This window comes from Plectropomus leopardus, chromosome 21, assembly GCF_026936395.1.
Source record: "Plectropomus leopardus strain MGB_pleo_1.0 chromosome 21, ASM2693639v1, whole genome shotgun sequence".
NCBI classification, from domain to species: domain Eukaryota; kingdom Metazoa; phylum Chordata; class Actinopteri; order Perciformes; family Serranidae; genus Plectropomus; species Plectropomus leopardus.
In genome coordinates, this window is record NC_142196.1 from 10,530,422 (window position 1) to 10,549,994 (window position 19,573).

General features: G+C 40.8%; 1 protein-coding gene across 1 annotated transcript in view; it reads right to left on the reverse strand.

Annotated features, from left to right (window-relative positions):
- Nucleotides 1–19,573, reverse strand: part of ofcc1 (orofacial cleft 1 candidate 1) — a 137,250-nt gene that overhangs the window by 62,431 nt on the left and 55,246 nt on the right. The window contains exon 20 of the mRNA XM_088072344.1: nt 583–780. Coding sequence (XP_087928470.1) covers nt 583–780 — 198 coding nt within the window. The remainder of the gene's footprint in view (nt 1–582; nt 781–19,573) is intronic.

Consider the following 19,573-nt stretch of genomic DNA (forward strand, 5'->3'; position numbering starts at 1 on the left):
AAATTAAGGCTTCTTTTCTTTCATTAAAACAACAGATATGGGAAATTGTGCAGCCTTGATTTAGGTTTGTGCTATGTATTTATGGTCAGATCATTGACACAGTGTACTTCTGAAAGTACCTTTTCATACTGCAGAAGCCATCACATTTAACCCCACAAGCAGTAATATAAGACAGAGTTGACCCTGAGTATTGTAAAACAAAACTTGTGTTACACACATTTGCAGAAGTAAAACAGGGAAAACAACCTTGCATTCACTATGAATTCAAGTATATTGTCAAAATGTTTTGTATGCAATATGTTGATATCCTCTCTGTGTGGAGTTTGCATGTTCTCCCTGTGTCAGAGTTTTCTCCAGGTTCTGCGACCTCGTCCCACAGTTAGGTGAACTGGTGACTCTAAATTGGCCATAGGTGTGAATGTGAGGGTGAATGGTTGTCTGTCTTTATCTGTCAGCATTGTGATCATATGGCAGCCTGTCCTGAATGTATCCCGCCTTTCTCCTAATAACAGCTGGAATAGTAATACCCTATACCAGGATAAACTGTCACAGCAAATGAATGAATGAATATTGATGTCCCACCTCAATGATAGCCCCATCCGGTTGTCGGAGAAAGTGTCTGTATCTTTGTTTCAGCCCACTCAGGTACAGGGTGTAGACTGCCACATGGGTGCTGGTCTCGCCCTCTGGTAGGGGTGCACCCTCCATTGGGGGGTCACTAGGGCCTGCAGAGCCTGCCAAGGGATCTTCTGCTGTCCAGATATAGTCATAGACCACCACCTAATGAAGCACAAACATGAAGGGAGATTATGACTGTGAGCAGAGACTGCAAACTCTTTTTTGTTGATGTGCCCAAAAAGCTGGTAAAAAGCTTTGATATCCAAACCTTCGGGTGAGCTGTGAAAAAATATTGTTGGAAAATCAAAGCCAAAAAGAAGACATAAAATAAATATGTGACAATATGCAGAAAGCACATGTGGGAAAAATTCCTACACAAAAAAAGTGTCAGTGACTTTATTTCATTGGGACAACCCAATATCGAAAACCCATGTTCAACATATTAAAATCAGCCTGAACCTTACCTTGTAAACTGCTGAGATGTTCATTTTAATTACACACAACTGCAGCCACCTGATAAGCACCATTGGCGTACAGTACATCAGCACGCTAATTCCTAGTAGTGCATGAGTCCTATGGGGCCTGATCTGTGGCAGGTAAAGAGACAGGTTGTGTTTGTGATCATGCATACATATGTATAATCCTGGTGGCAGGCTTGTTTATGACTCTTGTGACTCGTGTGTGTGTGTGTGTGTGTGTGTGTGTGTGTGTGTGTGTGTGTTTGTGTGTGTGTGTGTGTGTGTGTGTGTGTGTGTGTGTTTGTGTGTTTTGGGGGCTTACACACCTGTAATGCGCTGCCCTTCTGTATTAGGGTGAGACACGGGGAGCAAGCGGAGCGTGTAACATGTTATATAGGTCATGTAACTCGAAGTCATCCATGTGTGAAGATCATGGAAGCTCTCTCCCTCTCTGATAGTGTCTGCTGGTAAAGGCTTTAAAGTGTGCTGATGGCATGCACTACAGCAGATCTTACATCTCATATTAGTGAAATGACAAAGAAACAGTAGAAAATCTATGTGCACACGCAGTTAATATAATTAAAATATGACAAAGCTATTTTGTCTGACATTAATGCCAAAATCATGCCCCCAACTACAAGGCAAAGGTAGGCCCAAATCTTCTGTTTAAGGATACGACAAGTAGTCACAAGGCCTCACACACAAGCATAATGCACAGCTATAAAATACAGCCAAAATCCCCCACATAAGGCTGCTGCCATCTTGCACTGGTGATGTCATTTGAAAACAGTCTGTGATGCAGCCACCTCCATGGTGTCAAACGCCCGTCCGACTAATTGCTAGCAGTGCCGTTGATCACAAGCACACTGATTGCATCAAATAACTAACTACAACCAAAAAATTCAGAAAAATAACCAACTCAACATACATCAGTGTGGTAATCACTACCTGAAAAGCCAGAAAACATTTTTGGGAAAGATGCATTGGATGGGTGCGTTGAGTTTTTAGTTTGGCACATGTCCCATTCACTAACATGGAAGGGGCTAGCTTTCTGACCTATACTGCAGCCAGACACCAGGGGGCGATAGAGATGTTTTGGCTTCACTTTTTGGGAGCTGTCATGTCATGTGCCTTTTTTGGGGATAGGTGGGATTTGGTGAATCTAGTGGTGAAGTAGCAGAACTGAAACTTCTCCCTAGTCCCAAACGTGACTGAAAACTACAATGGCCAATGCAAAAACGTGAATGGCCCTATTTAGAGGCAGTGTTTGGTTTGTCTGATACGAGCTACTTTAGAAACAACATGGTGGACTCCATGGAGGAAGCTAATGTATGAAGATATAAACAGTATGGTTGGGCGATATGGCCATAAAATAATATCACAATATTTCATGGTATTTTGACGATGACTTATAAGTGTTTTAGTTGTATTTGTCACAAAATGTAGTTCGTCTTCAAATATTCAGTAAAAATGAAAAAAAAATTCTCAGTTCTTTAGTTTGTAAACAAAAACAGTAACTCATAGTGAGATTCAGATTCTGCATTAAATATAATACAACAAAATAAAATTGATCAAACATTAAAGATATTAAAAGTTACCAAATACAAAAAAACCCATTGTCTTCAATCTAAATAGTAAATGTAAACGACTGAGTTGCTTTCTCCATCTGGACCTCGGAGCTGCTGACAGTTTACTCTAAGTGGTAAGTCACAAAAAGAGTTTGAAAAGTCTGGGGATGTTCATAAAACATTCAGGATGCCCAGGCTACTATTCCACACTACTGAAGTTGCTTCTGGACGGCAGAATTTTCATTTTTACTTGCCGTATGTAACAGTTTGACACTATTATGTCAATAAGTCCAAATATCACCATTATCACGACATGAATTGTTCTTGTCATATTAAAAATTGAACGGGTATTATCATGGATTATATGATATGCCATACCCCAAATAAACAGCCCATTCTAAGGTCAAGAAAACATAACAATTTTTATTTTACAGTGATTATAAAAAAAGACAATATAGTTAACAATATAATATACCATTTTGCCAATAAATGCCCCTAAATCCTAAACACTGAACTTTTAACCCTCATTTTAACTGTCAATATGAAAGCTCATGTTCGATAGAGAGCCATATGGGCCATAATGCAACTTATATCCCTTTAACACCACAGACTCACACCGGTAAAAACCTCATGCACACACACACACACACACACACACATACACTACACACACACTACACACACGCACACACACACACACTTGGAGTAATAAAGAGGAGGAAGTTTTTCAAGTAGTTTCTAAAACTCAAGGTGACCCCCTAATTGGCTGCGTAATTATGATTTGTCTAAAAATACAGAAAAAGGGAAAAGGCAAACTCATTCAGCAGGCCATGAGTGGCAGGGTCAAGCTGAAGGAGAGGTTTAATTTGGCAATGTATTGCTGTCACCCCGCACTTAAAAACGGTTTGCCAAACACAACTCTAGGCACTTCACCGAGAAAACAGTGGGAGCCATTACCCCACTTGTAATTAGAGACATTGCATAAACTGCAAACCAGGCTGCCCCCATGAGTAGAAAGGACCGCATTGTCAAAATGTCAAAGAGTCACAAGTGCAGAGAGAAAGACGACTAGCAAAAAAACATTTAAAGAAGGTGTGTATGTGTGTGAGGGGGGGAGATGGGGACGCGGGGATGCATCGCTTCGACGCTAATTAAGACGCTCATTAGTGAAATCGCCTCAACTGCGCCTTGCCTCGAGCTTGGCCTCAGCCCACACTGGGGAAACTGATTACCTGAATTCCTTAAGTAATCAGCACCTCTGCTAGGCAGCAATCAGTCTGTTTGGATAGGGTGTGTATGTTGATTTGTTACTTTTTTTTCCTTTTTGAGGAAACACAAGTGGGAGTGTACAGAAAATCCTAGAGCTCTTCCTATACGGTGGTCCTCAGCTTGTTCATGATACTGTAAGGAAGCACAAACACTTAAAGTCACGAATGTGGAACTGAGTATGAAAACATTCTTCCCCGCTGTGCTGGTCACAGGAAGTGCGCCTATGACCCGGTTGAGGCCCCACTCCAGGATTTTATAAACCAAGCTGTACAGTGGTGATAGAAACACCATGGATTCAGCCTCTGTACTCTCAGTCACTTTGGTTAAACACACCTGCTTAAATTCCCCTGTGTGGTGTGCATGTGTATGTATTTTGGCTTGCATGAAAATAGATTTTTTTGATGTTAGCCATGCCACCATCCTACGCTAATTAGCACGTGAAATCCACTTGACAAGACTAGACAAAAGCTTGAAAAGGTGTTTGTGTGTTCGGTTTGGGTGATGCCATTTCATGCAACGCACCATGGCTCTCAGGATGCATCATTGCCGAGACACAAAAAGGAAAGAGCATTAGAGGGCCTGTCTGCTCTACACTACTCTGTTCTGGTCTGTTGTGTTGCGTTATGGTGCTAGCCTGGCTTCTAGCCCTAGCTTGAGTGCTCTCTCCACTCCACCATTGTTCCATTTGATAGCACTAAGTGACTGATTTAGGTTCAATGCCTGCATGGAGCAGACAGGCCAGCTGTGGGTTAAGCAGATAGCATTCAAGTGAGCTAACCCAATTCAAACCCAATCAAACTGGGATTTATTGTCGGGGTCTGTATTTAGAAATCTGATAGAGTCTGCATCAGTCCCTTGACTTGCATCAGGAGAGACGGGCCTTATTTCTTTTAGTGGAGGACTATAAACGGCAAACCATGTTTTCCAGCAGGGACATAAATTTCAGGATTTGTAGACATTACCGCAAATGCACATAGAGAATGGGAGGGGAGGGACAGGGGCACAGGAAGTAAGGATGGCACAGCTGCAGACATGGCTCCATGGTTCACAAATATAGTCTGTCTGTCTTTCTGGGAGAAGATGCGATTTCACACCAACCGAATCATACCATACCACATATGAATGCGAAATAAAAGCAATCAGCAGTCAAATACAGGCGCCTGTGGAAAGCTTTTCTTTTTAAAAATGCACTGTGACTTGTAATAAAATTCGACTGACCTGTCAATCATGTTTATTCGAGTGTGTGCAAATATAAAGTCTGTCAAGAGATGGATTTGGAATTCCTTTGCTGTTTGTGTTAGTTTGAGGCCAACAAATAGGCATCACTGCCTCGGAGATAAAAAGGATAAATGCACTACATTCTAAAAAGGATTTTCCTTTGTGTTATATATAAAAAAGTGACCCATATTCATACCTAAATTAGGATTTAAACTTGCAACTAACAGCTAAAAAGAGGGCAGACAATTTCTGGGAATTAAATAGTAATTTTCCACTGGGTGACAGACTGCTCTAGTAATAGCTATATGTCTGGGGTAGATACAGTGCATTTTATATACTTGTCTCACACGTCCTTGACTGCAATAAGTATTAACATCTACTCTATTACTACGTCTACTGACGTTTACTCTATTTTGTGACATGTCGGACATAAACACAGTGTCTAGAGCTGACCATTATTGAAAGAGGACATTTCCGTTATGACCTCGTCTGGCGTGTCCCTGCTGAAAACCAAAACAGTTCCCGACTTTGACCCCATGCAGAAAAGGTTGCTATTTTCAACTGATAGTCAAAACAGAGTGTCAAAATGGGAACCAATTACATGTCTCAAGGCCAAATTTGAAGTGATCCGTAGTCAACTCAGTGCCTTAAAACACCATTTTGAAAACATTACCAAAAAGGGGGGTTACATTAATGATTAATAAAGACTAACCAGAGGTGGGACCAAGTCATTTTTTTGCAAGTCACAAGTCTCAAACCTTTGCACTTAAGTCTAGAGTCAAGTCCCAAGTCAAGACTCACAAGTCCCAAGCCCTGAACTTTGAGTTTTGAGTCCTAAACAAGCCTCCTTATCAAAAGTATTGTCATTTTATCAACAGAGTATTGATATATTAAATTCACAAAAGCATTTTATTTGTTCTTATTTGTTAAAACTTGTTTGTTGGAAGCTACTGCATCTTTATCTGTAATTTTTGACATGCACATTCTGCATATTGACATTCATTTTTTTTGTTGAGAACTGATTTGTTTTTACTAGCAAACAACTTTTTTTATCTTTGGTATAATAATTATTATCTTTTGAAATACTTTTTAATTTTTCGCAACTGGTGCTCAGTAACATAACATCAGTTCTTCATGGCTCTCCCATTGCTGTCAGATTTGTTCCTACAAAGTGGATCTGGGGATTAAAGTGTCCACTTTCTGCATATGGAAAGTGTTAAAGTTTGTTTATTCAAAATTGGAAGGAAATAAACTGATTTGTGGCACATTTTAAAACAACATACTTTTTCATTTGGGGCTTCAAGTCAAAAGTCTGAAGCTTAAGTGAATGCATGAATCACTGATGTTGAAGTCCAAGTCGAGTTGCAAGTCTTTTTTGATTTTGTTGAGTTGATGTTAAAGTCATCTAATTTGTGACTCAAGTCTGACCGGAGTCCAAGTTATGTGACTCAAGTTCACACATCTGAGACAAACTAAGGGTGAGTTACGCATAGGCATTAAATATCAAGTTTTTCATTGGGAGTGTAAGTATACATGAGTGTTTGAATGCAATATATACAGTGTGTACATACAGTATGTGTGTGTGGCTGAACTGAAGGGAGGAGGGAAGGAGAAGTCTCCATGGCCAGGCAGACTGAGCCTGGCTGGCGACTGTCCAGCACAGGAGCCTAAGGCATGGGCATAAACAGGCCTGTCAGTCCCCCTGATCCTTTAATGATTGATCCAAACTAGATAGCCATCATTACCATTCATGCACTCACTCTTCCCCAGGTCTCCTTTTCTCTGTCTAATTTTACCTTCCATTTGCATGTTCCCATGGACTAATTAAATCCTTCCTTTCTCTCTCTCTCTCTCTGTCTCTCTTCCTCACTCTCTGTCTTTCTTCCTCTCTCCGTGTCCATTGGTATGAAAAATAATGCAGCACATTTTTGGCACATTATTATGTATGAAATGTGAGGGCATAATGTATTCCAGTTGGTTGAAGTTCTCTAGACCCTGTCTATAATGAGCACAACAGAAGTAGACTTGCCGCACAGCCTGTGTGAACACTATACCTCCCTTTTCTCTCCTTTCTGTCTCTCTCGCTATCTCCCCTCTTAAAGACAAAAGCAACTGACCTTCCCTAAATGTACCATCCACACACTGTCTTCAGCGGCCCACCCTTCACGCAAATCATACACAGAGGGACTTCTCCTGCCACTGCCATGATCATTTTGGTTTGTAGTTCTGTCCCACTTGGCTTTAATTTACAGTGGGAAAATAATTAGAATCTCACTTTTGCGAAGAGTGGAGTGAAAATGTAAACAATGCTTCCCTGCGGGCGGGTGCTTCATCACTTTGACAGGTGCATTTGAATTTGCCTGGGTGGCGGACAGGCTTGGTTATTTATGTGTCAGTCGCACATGGAAGCCCCGGCTGTGGCTGGGACTACGGTTGGGACTGAGACTCGGGAAGAGATTGGAGCTCTGTTGAGTTGGGAGTACAGGTTTGCATTTGGGGGAAAACGGAGGATGGTGCTGGTTCTGGACCTGGTGTTTGGAATGAGGCTCTGGCAGGTTCTGGCACTCAGAAAGGGCCATGGTAGTTTTGGGAATGGAACTGAATGTGAAACTATGGCTGAGAATAAATCCATCATTGTCGAGATGAGAGGGCTGATCATGGGAAAGAGACTAGTAGTAATACCTGGTGAGGCTTTATAGTGAGGGAGGGAAGCATGGCTGATGCTTGAGTAGTGCTATCTTTGGAAATGTACTAAGGAAAAACTGTATGGACTTGGTTTTATAATCGGGTACCAGCATGTGATAACAGAGCTAGATCTTAAGCTTTCTATGTGTTTTGAGCACACAGATCCTTTGAAATGTTTTATAAGGTGCCAAGTAGAACCCACCAATCTGATACCACATAATCTATTGATAACCTTTGAAGTAGTTTCATACATGCCTGAAAATCAATTCTTTTTGCTGCTCTAAAACACAGAAAGTTGCACTGTGCAGCCATTGACAACTACGGTTTTAGAGCAGCAAAGAAGAATTGATTCCTGGTAAACAGATAAAAGTCAGCCATTAGCAAAATGTAAAATAAAATCATAAAATAAGTTCTCTGGCATTCAGTCTTTACTTGCCCATACAGTAGTAATAATAATAATACAGCTTTTATTTTTAACATAATAGCATCAGATTGGTTCTGGATCTTGGTTGATATGTAAGGTCAGGAATTGGAATCAGGAGGGAAAAAAATGGGACTGGCAAATATGTAGTGTAAAATCAACTGGCCATTAGTCAATCGTCTGTGACTACATTTCTCAAAAATGAACCGAATTAGAATCACAAAAGTACTGACGTAGTAAGAAAACATTTGCACTATTTCAGATATGTATTTGAGCAGTTGAAAACGGATGAGGTCTTATGGTGCCCATGATGCTTTCCATTACTGGATGAAGATGTGGAAGATAAAGAGGGAAGGGAGCATTCTTTTCTATCAAGCAAATATAATATCAGGGCAACTGAAACTACTTGGGGATTCTAGGTTGTTAACCAAACACGAGATGATGAAAATATATCAGTATTCCGAATTGTATGCCTAACAAAAATGGCTTATTTTCTCCTGACAACATTATCAACTACTGTACGGATGCTATGGTATCTTAAACCACACCACGAAGCACCGATGTCAATAAATATTGATTTCAATAGCCTATATTTTGTATTTATGTTGTGACAATGTTGCGCATTACCATTTGACACAGACTTCTCCGTACATTTCAAAACAAAAGGCAGTCATCACATGAAAAAGTGGTGGGCACACAAGCACAGATAGACCAGAAAGAAGCATCAATGATTATTGCCAAGTGAGAGAAGAGGTAGACATGTTTGCCTCTTTTGTCCACAGATCCTCATCCACGTGCACGCACACACGCTCATCTACATGCTAACACACACACATACATCCATGCTCACAAACAGACAAAGCCTCACACAGTGCGAGGCCACGCATGCGTGCATCTCCAGTGCCTGCGGGCGCTTGGGGCTAGGCAGCAGGGAGTGGGGGGAGGGAGGGGAGGGTTGTGGGGAGATGGGGAGGAGGAGGGGGGAGAGAGGAGTGCGCACTGTGCAGAGGCTCTCTAAGCTATAGAGGGTCAATCCCTCCACTCCACTCCAACACCCCCCTTTCACCACCACCACTCTGTCTGTCAGAGCTGGCCCGGGCTCAAGGCCTGTTTGCTGAGCAGTGGGTTCATACCACAGACTGTATGTAGGCACACAAACACAAGTGCCCACACGACTCATGGACGCACACACACGCACTGTGTTCACACACTCACACACCAATTTGAAATAACAGGCACATATACTGAAGTACAGATGCCAAAGCGTTGTACGTCAGGGGTCAGGCTGCACAAATGCACAACCTCAGAGATAATAATGCATGCACACACACACACACACACACACACACACATGCACGCACGCACACACACACACACACATGCACGCACACAAGCACACACACTGGCTTCATGCAACACATACAAGGTCAAGACAGGCTACAGCACATTGCACATGGCTGGGAACAGACCAAACCACGAAGCATAAAAGACCACCGACATACATGCATGGATAAGCCAAGCAATGTCAGCCATTAGAATGGAAATAGATATGCTATTATTGTAAATTTGGCCAATATGTGGACGGTCGGCAGATATAATTAGAGCAGCTGGAAAATGGCATTGATGCACACTGTCTGCGTTGGGCCTGATTTGGCTCAAGCAAAGGTCTGTGTCTGGTTAAACGCACCACTGGACAAGACAGGCCACCCATTCATATTTGCATGCAGGGACACACAAATACTGTACGCACACACGCATACACACACACACCAAGTGACAAAATGGCTAGTACGCTACAGTAGCTTTCATCTACCCTCCTCTCATTACTGTGCCTACAAAGCAAATTGCCATCTATAAATATTTCAACTTGAGTAATCATGGTTGAAGTGCAATAACACACTCCATCCAAAAGTAGCACACACCAAATTGGACTTCGAGAAAAGATAAACATGCAGCGATGATTATATTTACAGTCAAAATAAACTGAACAACTTTAAAAGAGATTATCCAGTGAGATAGTATCTCTGAGTGCCTGAGATAATCCAGAAAATAAGATATGCATAATTCACTGTTACTAATCTCCTTTGCGGAAAATAAAGCCTACTCCCAGCCTACAGTAAACAACTCAGATCGTAGCCCATCCTTTGCTTGCAAACCATGTCTGACTCACCCTAGGCCCTCAGGAGATCACATTTCCAGGTTTGTTCTGGAGCATATTGAAGTTCACCTGCAACTTTATTTAACGAAGGAAAAATGTGTGCTCAGGGATGATATATGAGCATGATTAAAACATTGAACACATTAATGACTTCGTCTGCAAATATGTAACCTCAAACCTGCACTACCGCACATAAGCAAGCAATGAAAAGTACATTTGTGTATGTTAAAATATTAGCAAGAAGATGAAAGGGATTAATGGGGAGGATAAATAAAGAATGTGTTTTCATGCACATTGAAGAACATGCCTCTATTTGACCAATCACGCAAATCATACTATTTAGTATTTTTTGATATCTTATACCAAACTCTCAGTGTTTGTAGACATGCCCTCTTCTGGTAATTTAAGAATCTCACAAGAACACGCATGTTAAGCATTTTGATTCTTAAAATGTCAGCAGCCCAGGATTCGTATTAAGATGCTGCAGACAGATGTCAAAGTTGAGTATTGCCTTTGATATCCAAAAATTTGACTTTGGAGTAGCTTCAAACTAATCAGGCCTCGAAGGCTGGAGGTGATAAGTATCCGAGCCAATAACCGAAATGAGAGGTGGGGAATCAGTGGTGAGACGCACACACACACACATGCACACACACACACACACACACACACACACACACACACACACACACACACACACACACACACACACACACACACACACACACACACACACACTGTCTCTTTAAGGTTATGAGTGAAACCCTTATGAAAAAAAAAACCCTCCAAATGTCTATCTCTCCTCGGGATGTCATGTGGGGCTGTTAAGACGCGACACCTGTCACAATCACCAGACCTTCCTCATCCCCTCCGGGCCGCAGGAAGCGGCCAAGGTCAAACTCTTTAAAGGAGAGGAAGGGAGAAAGGGGGAAAGAAGTGACTAACGGCGGACAGTCACAAAGAATCAGATCTGTCATGTTCAAGCTGTAAAACCTCAGTGGAGTCAGAGGCTGTATATGCACCTTCAGTACATGTATGAGCATTACATACGGTATCGTCCCAGTGCGTACAGTAAGCATGTCATCTTATTTTGCCTTGTAATATTTCTTCAGCTGACATAATTAACTTTCCGCACTAATCACTGGTCTACTCATGTTACATTAATCAATCAAATCAACTGAGCCATGTGGCTTGGTCACAAAAGCTTGGGAACTGACATACTCCAACTCCTCTTTATTTTTGTTGAGTGTGTGGAGTACTGCTGAAACCTTTTCTCACTCCTCAACAGTCCAATTTGTTGCCTCCTGTTTCACATTATGGGATGGCAAGGGAACAGGCAGGACTCTATGGATGGAGGAGGAAGGAGGGGAGGTAGTGGATGAGGAGAAGGAAGGAAGCATGAAAAAGCATCTCAACGTGGTGAAAACCTGGCGTTACTTTAACCTCCTCCAGCTGGACATGTTTTGACAGCTGATGGGCAAAGCTTCATATTATGAAGAAATTTAAAGAAAAATCTCCTTCCTCACTGACAGAGTCGCAAGTGTCCGAAACATTCGGAGAACACAATGTTTTGAAATAGCCTCAGAGAATCTTAGCTTGATCCTTTCTGTGTGACACGGAGGTCGAGCGTACTGTAGGCTGCTAACCAAAGGCACTTCCTTGTTTTGACTCGCTTTTTCATTTTCCCTCCCTCTTCTCCCTCTGACAGAAAAGCCTGCCCAGGCCCAGGCTTTAGTAGATAATGACATCCTCTCCCTGGATTAATTGTGAGGGACACATTAAGCAATGGGGCTGACACTCCCTGTAATTAAACTGTTCACACCGACGAGTTCATACTGGAACACTTTCTCCTTTCTCTCTCTCTGTGTGCTGCTGGAGCTGTGGGCCTGTTTAGAAATGGAATGAGACGTTATAGTGGCGTGTTTGCGAGAAAAGTGACTGTAGCACCTTGTAAAATTTGTGGGCTCCACCTGTGTTCATAGAACTATACAGGCCAGAATATAAAACTTTGATCTATAAATGAACCCACACCTGTTTATGGATTTAAGAAACACCTCAACTATAATTACTCACATTCAATAAATGTTATGTTACAGAAAAAAAAGAAAGCCGAAACTTCTCGCTCTGTCCACTAAAGGCTCTTTTATACTCCACTTTATGTATGAAAACAGATATGTCCAATTCAAACATGCGCTGCCCTCATACTGCCATGACTGCTTCATGAAGGCAGAGATACAGCCAACATAGAGCACCAGAGGGCAGAGTCAAAACTTTCAAATAACAAATGAGGCAACATGGAGAAGGTCATAATAAACCTTTTAATGGAGTTAGGGTTGTAGACAACAATGGTCTGTGAGGTGTTAAAATCTTTTCATTTAATTTCTTTTCACTATTTCACTCATTTGTTCTGTTCTGCCATTTTTTTATGTCTTTGGCGTCCTACATTCTTATACTGCTTCAACGACGCTACACTGCCTCCATGGTCTTCAGGGGTACTGCTCTGTTCCGTCTGTATCTGTAAGCTTTCAGAAAATGTGCACAAATACAAACGAAATAAACAGAGTATAGACAAAGGGCTCCATCCGTGTCCATATACGTATCTAATGTTGAGCATAAATGAGCCCTTAGCCAATAAACATTTGTTTGTAACACAATTGAAATGACCTGTGTCTACAGACCATTAGTAATAGTTCCTCTTGTGTCCATGTCCTCACAAGCCCATGTCTCTTGAAAGAGCCCTAGTATGTATGGATCTGGGTATAGCTATTGTGTGTGGCCCCTAGCTCCAAACAGCAGGTGCTAAACAGAGGTCAAAGAAGTGCATCACAGAGAACAATGCTGACTGAAAAAAGGGTGCAAGGGACAGAGTAATGGAAACAGCCTTCCTCCCATAGCTCATTTAGGTAGGCTCATGGTAAATGTGTTATGTGTAAAGTTGTTTTTTAAGTAAATAAAAAATGAGTATGTGTGATTTGGAAAGGAGGTGAGAAGGTACATGTGTTTGATCTTTATCTGTTTCTCCCCCTTTTCATTCTGTGTGCCGCTTTCACACATTACTGCCCAGCAATGACCTTTTCAGGAACACAGGCATGTAGCCTTTGCAGTCATATCTCATATTGAGCTCCCTAATGCTCTGACTGCGGATGCTGTGCTTGCTGCTACATCGCTCCTGTCCTTGCCTGCCTGCTTTGCTATCGCCTCGGGGCCGTTGGGGCCCTCAGCACTGTCCACTAAAAAAAAAAAAAAAAAGGAAAGAAAAAAAAGCCATCCGCTGTAATTGAAGAAGCCACTCTGATGTGACATGCACATGCGGGCGTGCAGAAAGGTTTGCATGCACACTTACAAATGTGCATGACAATGTACACACATGCACAGATGCACTGTATAATGCACACAGCAGCTGAGTATATGAGTGCACACACATGTACACACACACTGGTCACAATGCTCTTGTGTAGAGGTTATTGGGGGGTTGCGAGGACTCCCGTTTACACACATGCACTCACGCGCACGCACGCACACACTCACACACACACACACACACACACACACACACACACACACACACACACACACACACACACCATGAACCAATAGTTGCCCTCTGACTCTAGACGACCCCTCCTGTGCTACTGAAGCACTCAGCTCTTCTGCTGGTGTTCCTGTGTTGCTGTTATGGGTTCCTGTTCAGGAGCTCAGGGTTCTATTGTTGTGTGACAGCGGTTCCTGTGTATGCTGTCACGGCCTGCTGCTCCCTCTGTCTGCCTTCCTCTCAAAAGCTTCTTCTTCCTTTAGCTTGAGTTTAGATTTGCATCTCGGGTGGCCTCAAACCCACTTTACTGTATTATTTACACAGCAAGACTGATGAAGTACTGCACTGCATTGTTGTCTTGTAAATTGAGTTTCAACTGCCCTGCTTTATTGCAGAAAATGTTGAGGCCACGCTTATTTCATGTTGTTAAAACTCATTTACAGTGAAATTAAGTTTTAATAAAGTAAGGTGTTCTTGCCAGTAGTTTGCAAGTTTATATATATAACATATTTGTTTGTCTAAAAGGTAAGGCAATAAAGAACATTGGAAGAAAAAGGTAACTGTTAGAAAAAAAGATGACCCTCGTTTCTGTCTGGTCAGGTGATACTGAAATGATGCTGCTATATATTAAGATGGAGAACACATCCTACATGATTAACAGCAAGCCTTCCAGACTCAGGTTATCATTACCACTCCAATCTGTGCTGTTTGACTCTCAACAGGTTTACTCCCCACCAACCACGCTGCTGTTGCAAAGCACCTTGGGTGTTCCCAAACTCGCCCGCTGGTAACCCATTACCTAGACATACGGAGACAAACGGCACGAAGGTACGCAAATGTTGATGCAATCAGGTTGCGAAAACATCTCCAGGGCCACCACACATACCCCGTCTCTCTCCTCTCTCCCTCCTTCCCCACTTCTTTTAATCTCTCCACCTCTCCTTCAATTATCGCAATGTCACTACCACCACTGGGAAACTTTCCTTTTGGTGAATTAACAGGAAAAGAGCTTTGCAGCTGGTAAGTCGGCACTCTACTCCGTCATTGTCATAGCGGTGGCTCTGACAAAACAGTTTGCGTACCTGCTTAAGTATTACAGAAATTAACACCTCCCTTCCAGGTACAGTAATCAACGGGGTGACGGGAGACAATTAATTAGGTCCATCTGCATCACTGCCTTTACATAATTAATGGGGCTCATTACTGAACCACTAGTATGATGTGGAGCATGCTAGCACATTCACTAGCTCAGAGCATGATAGTACGAAAAGCATGAGGAGAGTGAAGACTTTTGTTTGTTTGTCTGATTTTTTTACAGATCTCCCTTTGGTTGACTAATCTGCAGTGTCAACTGCAAAATCTGTCAGAGCAGAAAGAAATGCCACCAACATACTACATAAAGTGAATGCAAAGATGCATACTTTACTTTAATAGTATTATTAAACTTCTGCCAAGCAATGGTGAAAAGTAACTACGTAATTTGTTTCCATTTAGTTATGTACAATTTTAAGGTAGTCATGGTTTTGTATTTCCATTTTCTACTACTTTTATTCCACTATATTTCACAGCCAAACATTCTTCTTTTCATTATATTTAGAGCTGTATTTACCTTTCAAATACATATTTTACAAACAAAATATATGATCAGTTTATAAAATAGGATATATTGTTAAAGATTAAACTACCAGAAGTATATGAAATAATTAAAACCTTGATCAAAGACAACATTGAAGGGGCATCAGGTGGCTCAGTGGATAAAGCAGGCGCCCCATATATGAAGGCTGTGTCCTTCCCGCAGCCCCGCTCTCTCCCCCTTTCATGCTACCAATTTCCTGTCCTATCTTATAAAGGCAAAAATGCCCAAAAATAATCTTTAAAAAAAGAAAACATTAAAGTCCCAGTGAAATATTACTACATCAGTATACAGTAGATCATAACACTATAACACTAACGGCAGTTACTCTGCATTAAGAGTAATTTCACTTTTGATATTTCAAATACATTTTGTTGCGAATACTTTTTCACTTTTACTGAAGTGAAATTAGGTAACTAGGGGGATTGCTACTTTTACTTATGTAAAATTCACGAGTACTCCTTTCTCCTCTGCTGCCAATTAACAATCTAAACAACCTCACCTCATCATAAAGTAGAATATAAAATATTACGTACATGAATTTAAAAACATTGGTTGTAGCAAGGATGGAACAAGAGCACACTAGCTATGTAAAAGGTGTGATGTCTGCTATATATGTACATAGAAGTGAGGAAGTGTGCGTTAAGTCTTAAATATTTTCAGTTATTAAAATTCCATAATTAATGTGTGAGCTGATGCCCCCTCTCTCAGCTGTTATTCACAACACTTGAGGCTAATGATCTTTGATGGAAACTAATTCTTTTCCTTCCTTCCTGGGATCAAATTAAAGAGCACACAGGTAGATACATCCTTGGCTCATTCACCCTCTTTGCTTAGTCGCTAAGCTCCATTGCTGACATCTTAACCTGAGAGTCATATTTAAACCTGGAAGCAACTCCAATGATCATATGGCATGGAGGAATCTATAATATAAAGTTAATTGGTGAGAAAGTAAAAATTAGATTATGTTTTATGACCGCCTTGTGAAAATTACAAGTTTGATAATAATAGGCCATTTGCAGGTTGGTTATTGAATGTGAATTCTTTTTTTATTGTTTCAGTGCTGGAGGGAGATACAGCATCAGAGAGATTTTGCTGACTTCTGAGTTACAGCACAGCACATCCGGAAAACTAGTTTTAACTTAATTGATTATAATCATCTTTTATTTTGTTTTTGCTTGCTTTGAACTGTTGTGTTCCCACCTAGTATAAACAGTGGTAAAGTCATGTCACAGAAATACATGAGATATTGGTAGTTCTGCAGCCTACAAATACATTTCCTCCATTATTGCCCAATTTCATAACCTGTTTGTTATGTATCAAATGTGAAAGTCATTTTTGTGGATAAACAATGACTAGTCTGCTTGTCTCACTACTGTGTTTTCCCACTACAGCTGATACCGCAGGTGATGTTACCAGCAATGACAGCTACGGTCCAAGAGACCCTGATATTTCAGACACAAAGTAGAGCTGGTCAAGCACGGCGCACACTGGCTGACACATTTCTAACTTGATTCTATTGAAGGTTTCCTGACTGATGCACAGTCAAGCAGCAAATTGTAAAAATAATACCAAATACCTCTGATCCAGTTCATCCAGAATCAAACCAGGACTGCCTGCAAACTGCTCTCAATATGAGCTGGTGGCTAGCAGTTAACAGTGCTAATAAAGCAAACAGTACTAACAGAGCTAACCTAAGGGTGAACCAAGGCTATTCAAAGAGGGCTAGGACACACTCTTTGACCTTATAGGAGCTATGTGGTATGACAAATGTGCGATGTACCTGGAGCTGCAATGTTGGAAGGTTACAACAGATGGCACTAGAAATAGAGTTATGGTGTCCGCTTTTTTTCACCCTCCTTGGATTTGCTGGGCCTGACAGAACTTTTTGGATTTGATTTTGCTGTCAGAAATAATTCTGAAATGTGTCTTGCATATCGGGTGGTCAGCTGTTTCCCATCCATCAATCCATCCATCCATTCAACCATCTGGGTATGCTCAAATGGATGGCAGCCAATAAACATTAGACCATTTTCATTTACAGAACATTTGTTTATGGTCTTTTATTAAGGATCTTTTCAGTAACTGCGGAATTGTAATTCTCACTTGTATATTTCTAAATATAGTCCTACCTAAGGCCGACTGCTGACGCCTCCATGAAACAAATCATTAATTTTTTAGAACAGTGCACGAGCTATTGAGTCTTTCGGCAAGTGCAAACCAGATTTTACTGCGCATGTGTTGTAACCCAATGGTATGATGCAATATGTTGCTGTGACTTCTTTTCCACTATTCCCACAGTGTAGGTCCACTTGTTATCTGCAGTAACAGAGCACAGTCCAGAGTGACTAACATGAGCCAGACTGGCTGCCACAATAAAGAACAGAGAAGTTCTGGTTATAACAGTTGTGGCATAATTCTTTGCTCAGGATGCCATTACTCCATGTTGTCTTTATATAGCAAAAGGTTGTTTGCGGCTAATTTAATGCTCTGAATGTCATTTACAGCACCTTTAAAGACTTCTCTGGGTACTGCAGAGACTGCTGCATGTTATAACCTACATTAAGCTCTACATTAACCTAAAAAGACTTTCGCTTGTGAGTCTATAATTTAGTTTCCATTTTCAGTTGCCCCTGTCTGGCACCTGACATACAACTGACATCAAATTAGTCTAAAACAAACAAGAAGTATTCACAGTTCCCACTTGCCCCAGATCTGATTTGTTGAAATGTCATACTTTTTGCTTTTTAAGAGTGTACTGTTCAATAACTTTCTAAAATTGGCTCAATATCAGACTGCTGCTGTTCCTGTGAGTACCTTGTTTTCCTTCTCCTCATCTCTCCTCTCTCTAACTCAGCTAATGAAGGCCTTGTGGCCCACTGTTATTAAAATTACGCCCTTGCCTCTGATATTAATTGGGTCCGTAATAAGGAATGCGTCGGATTCATTATTTAATTGCAAGGGCACATTTGGAATACAGTTTCTGAAATGTATTTTTAATGAAAAACACTACATCCTGACCTAATCATATCAACCTTATTCTATCTAATTAAGGATGCAAAAAATCATTAGAGTTGCAAAATATTAGCTTCAGCTCTGTCGGGCTGCTCCTTTGCTCGCCTTCATGAATATATTTTTTTCCTGTCTATGATAAATAGTTAATGAGGGAAAAATGACAAAAATTTGCATGTAGGCAAATTAGTCTAATAGGGATATGTCTTTGCTGAGTTAGGAAAGTGACCCTTTTCACAGGAGAAATTGTTACAATAATTATGAAATAATGGCAAGGCCCATCTTATTTTGATGAAAAATGGCCAGCTTGAATAATGTAAAAATCATAAAATGCAATAACCTTAAATTTTCATCATGCTGGAGAATGTGTTAACGTGTTGGCATTTTATCAGTTTAATAACACCAAATTAGGGACAATATGAAGTATGCTGTAATTGTTGCTGTGGAGGGAGATATGCAGTAATGCAAGGATGATTTAGCAGTGCCACCACAGCAAGAGGCCATCAGCAGCTAAATGAAGCATTTTCTTAATCACAAACTTTGGGGGTGTAATTTCTTTCAAAGTCTCCAAACATTGGGAGGTTCAATTTTCTCCCAATAAACAGGTCCATCACCATCCCATTAGTGTAGTCACCTCTCGGAGCCAGGGCTGCAGTTCATTAAGGCTTACAAGACAGATATAAAGAAAAAAATAGATAAAACAGCATTTCTACCCTTTTTTACAGTATGCAGTAAATTATGGATAAAGGAAATCTTATTTCACAAGTTTAGTATTAAATTGTAGGACAGTTTTCAGTAAAATAAAAGTGTCCATTTTTAGGATTTCTATGATCGCAGATAGTGTGCAATAAAGCAGCAGATCAACACAGTTCAAAACTAACTTGAATGAACAGCAACTGATTAACTGCAATCATAATTTACAATTGTGATTAATTTCACAAGATACACCTGTATTTATTAATAGTATTTAGCATTTGAAACACTGTCCATCAATACTTGAG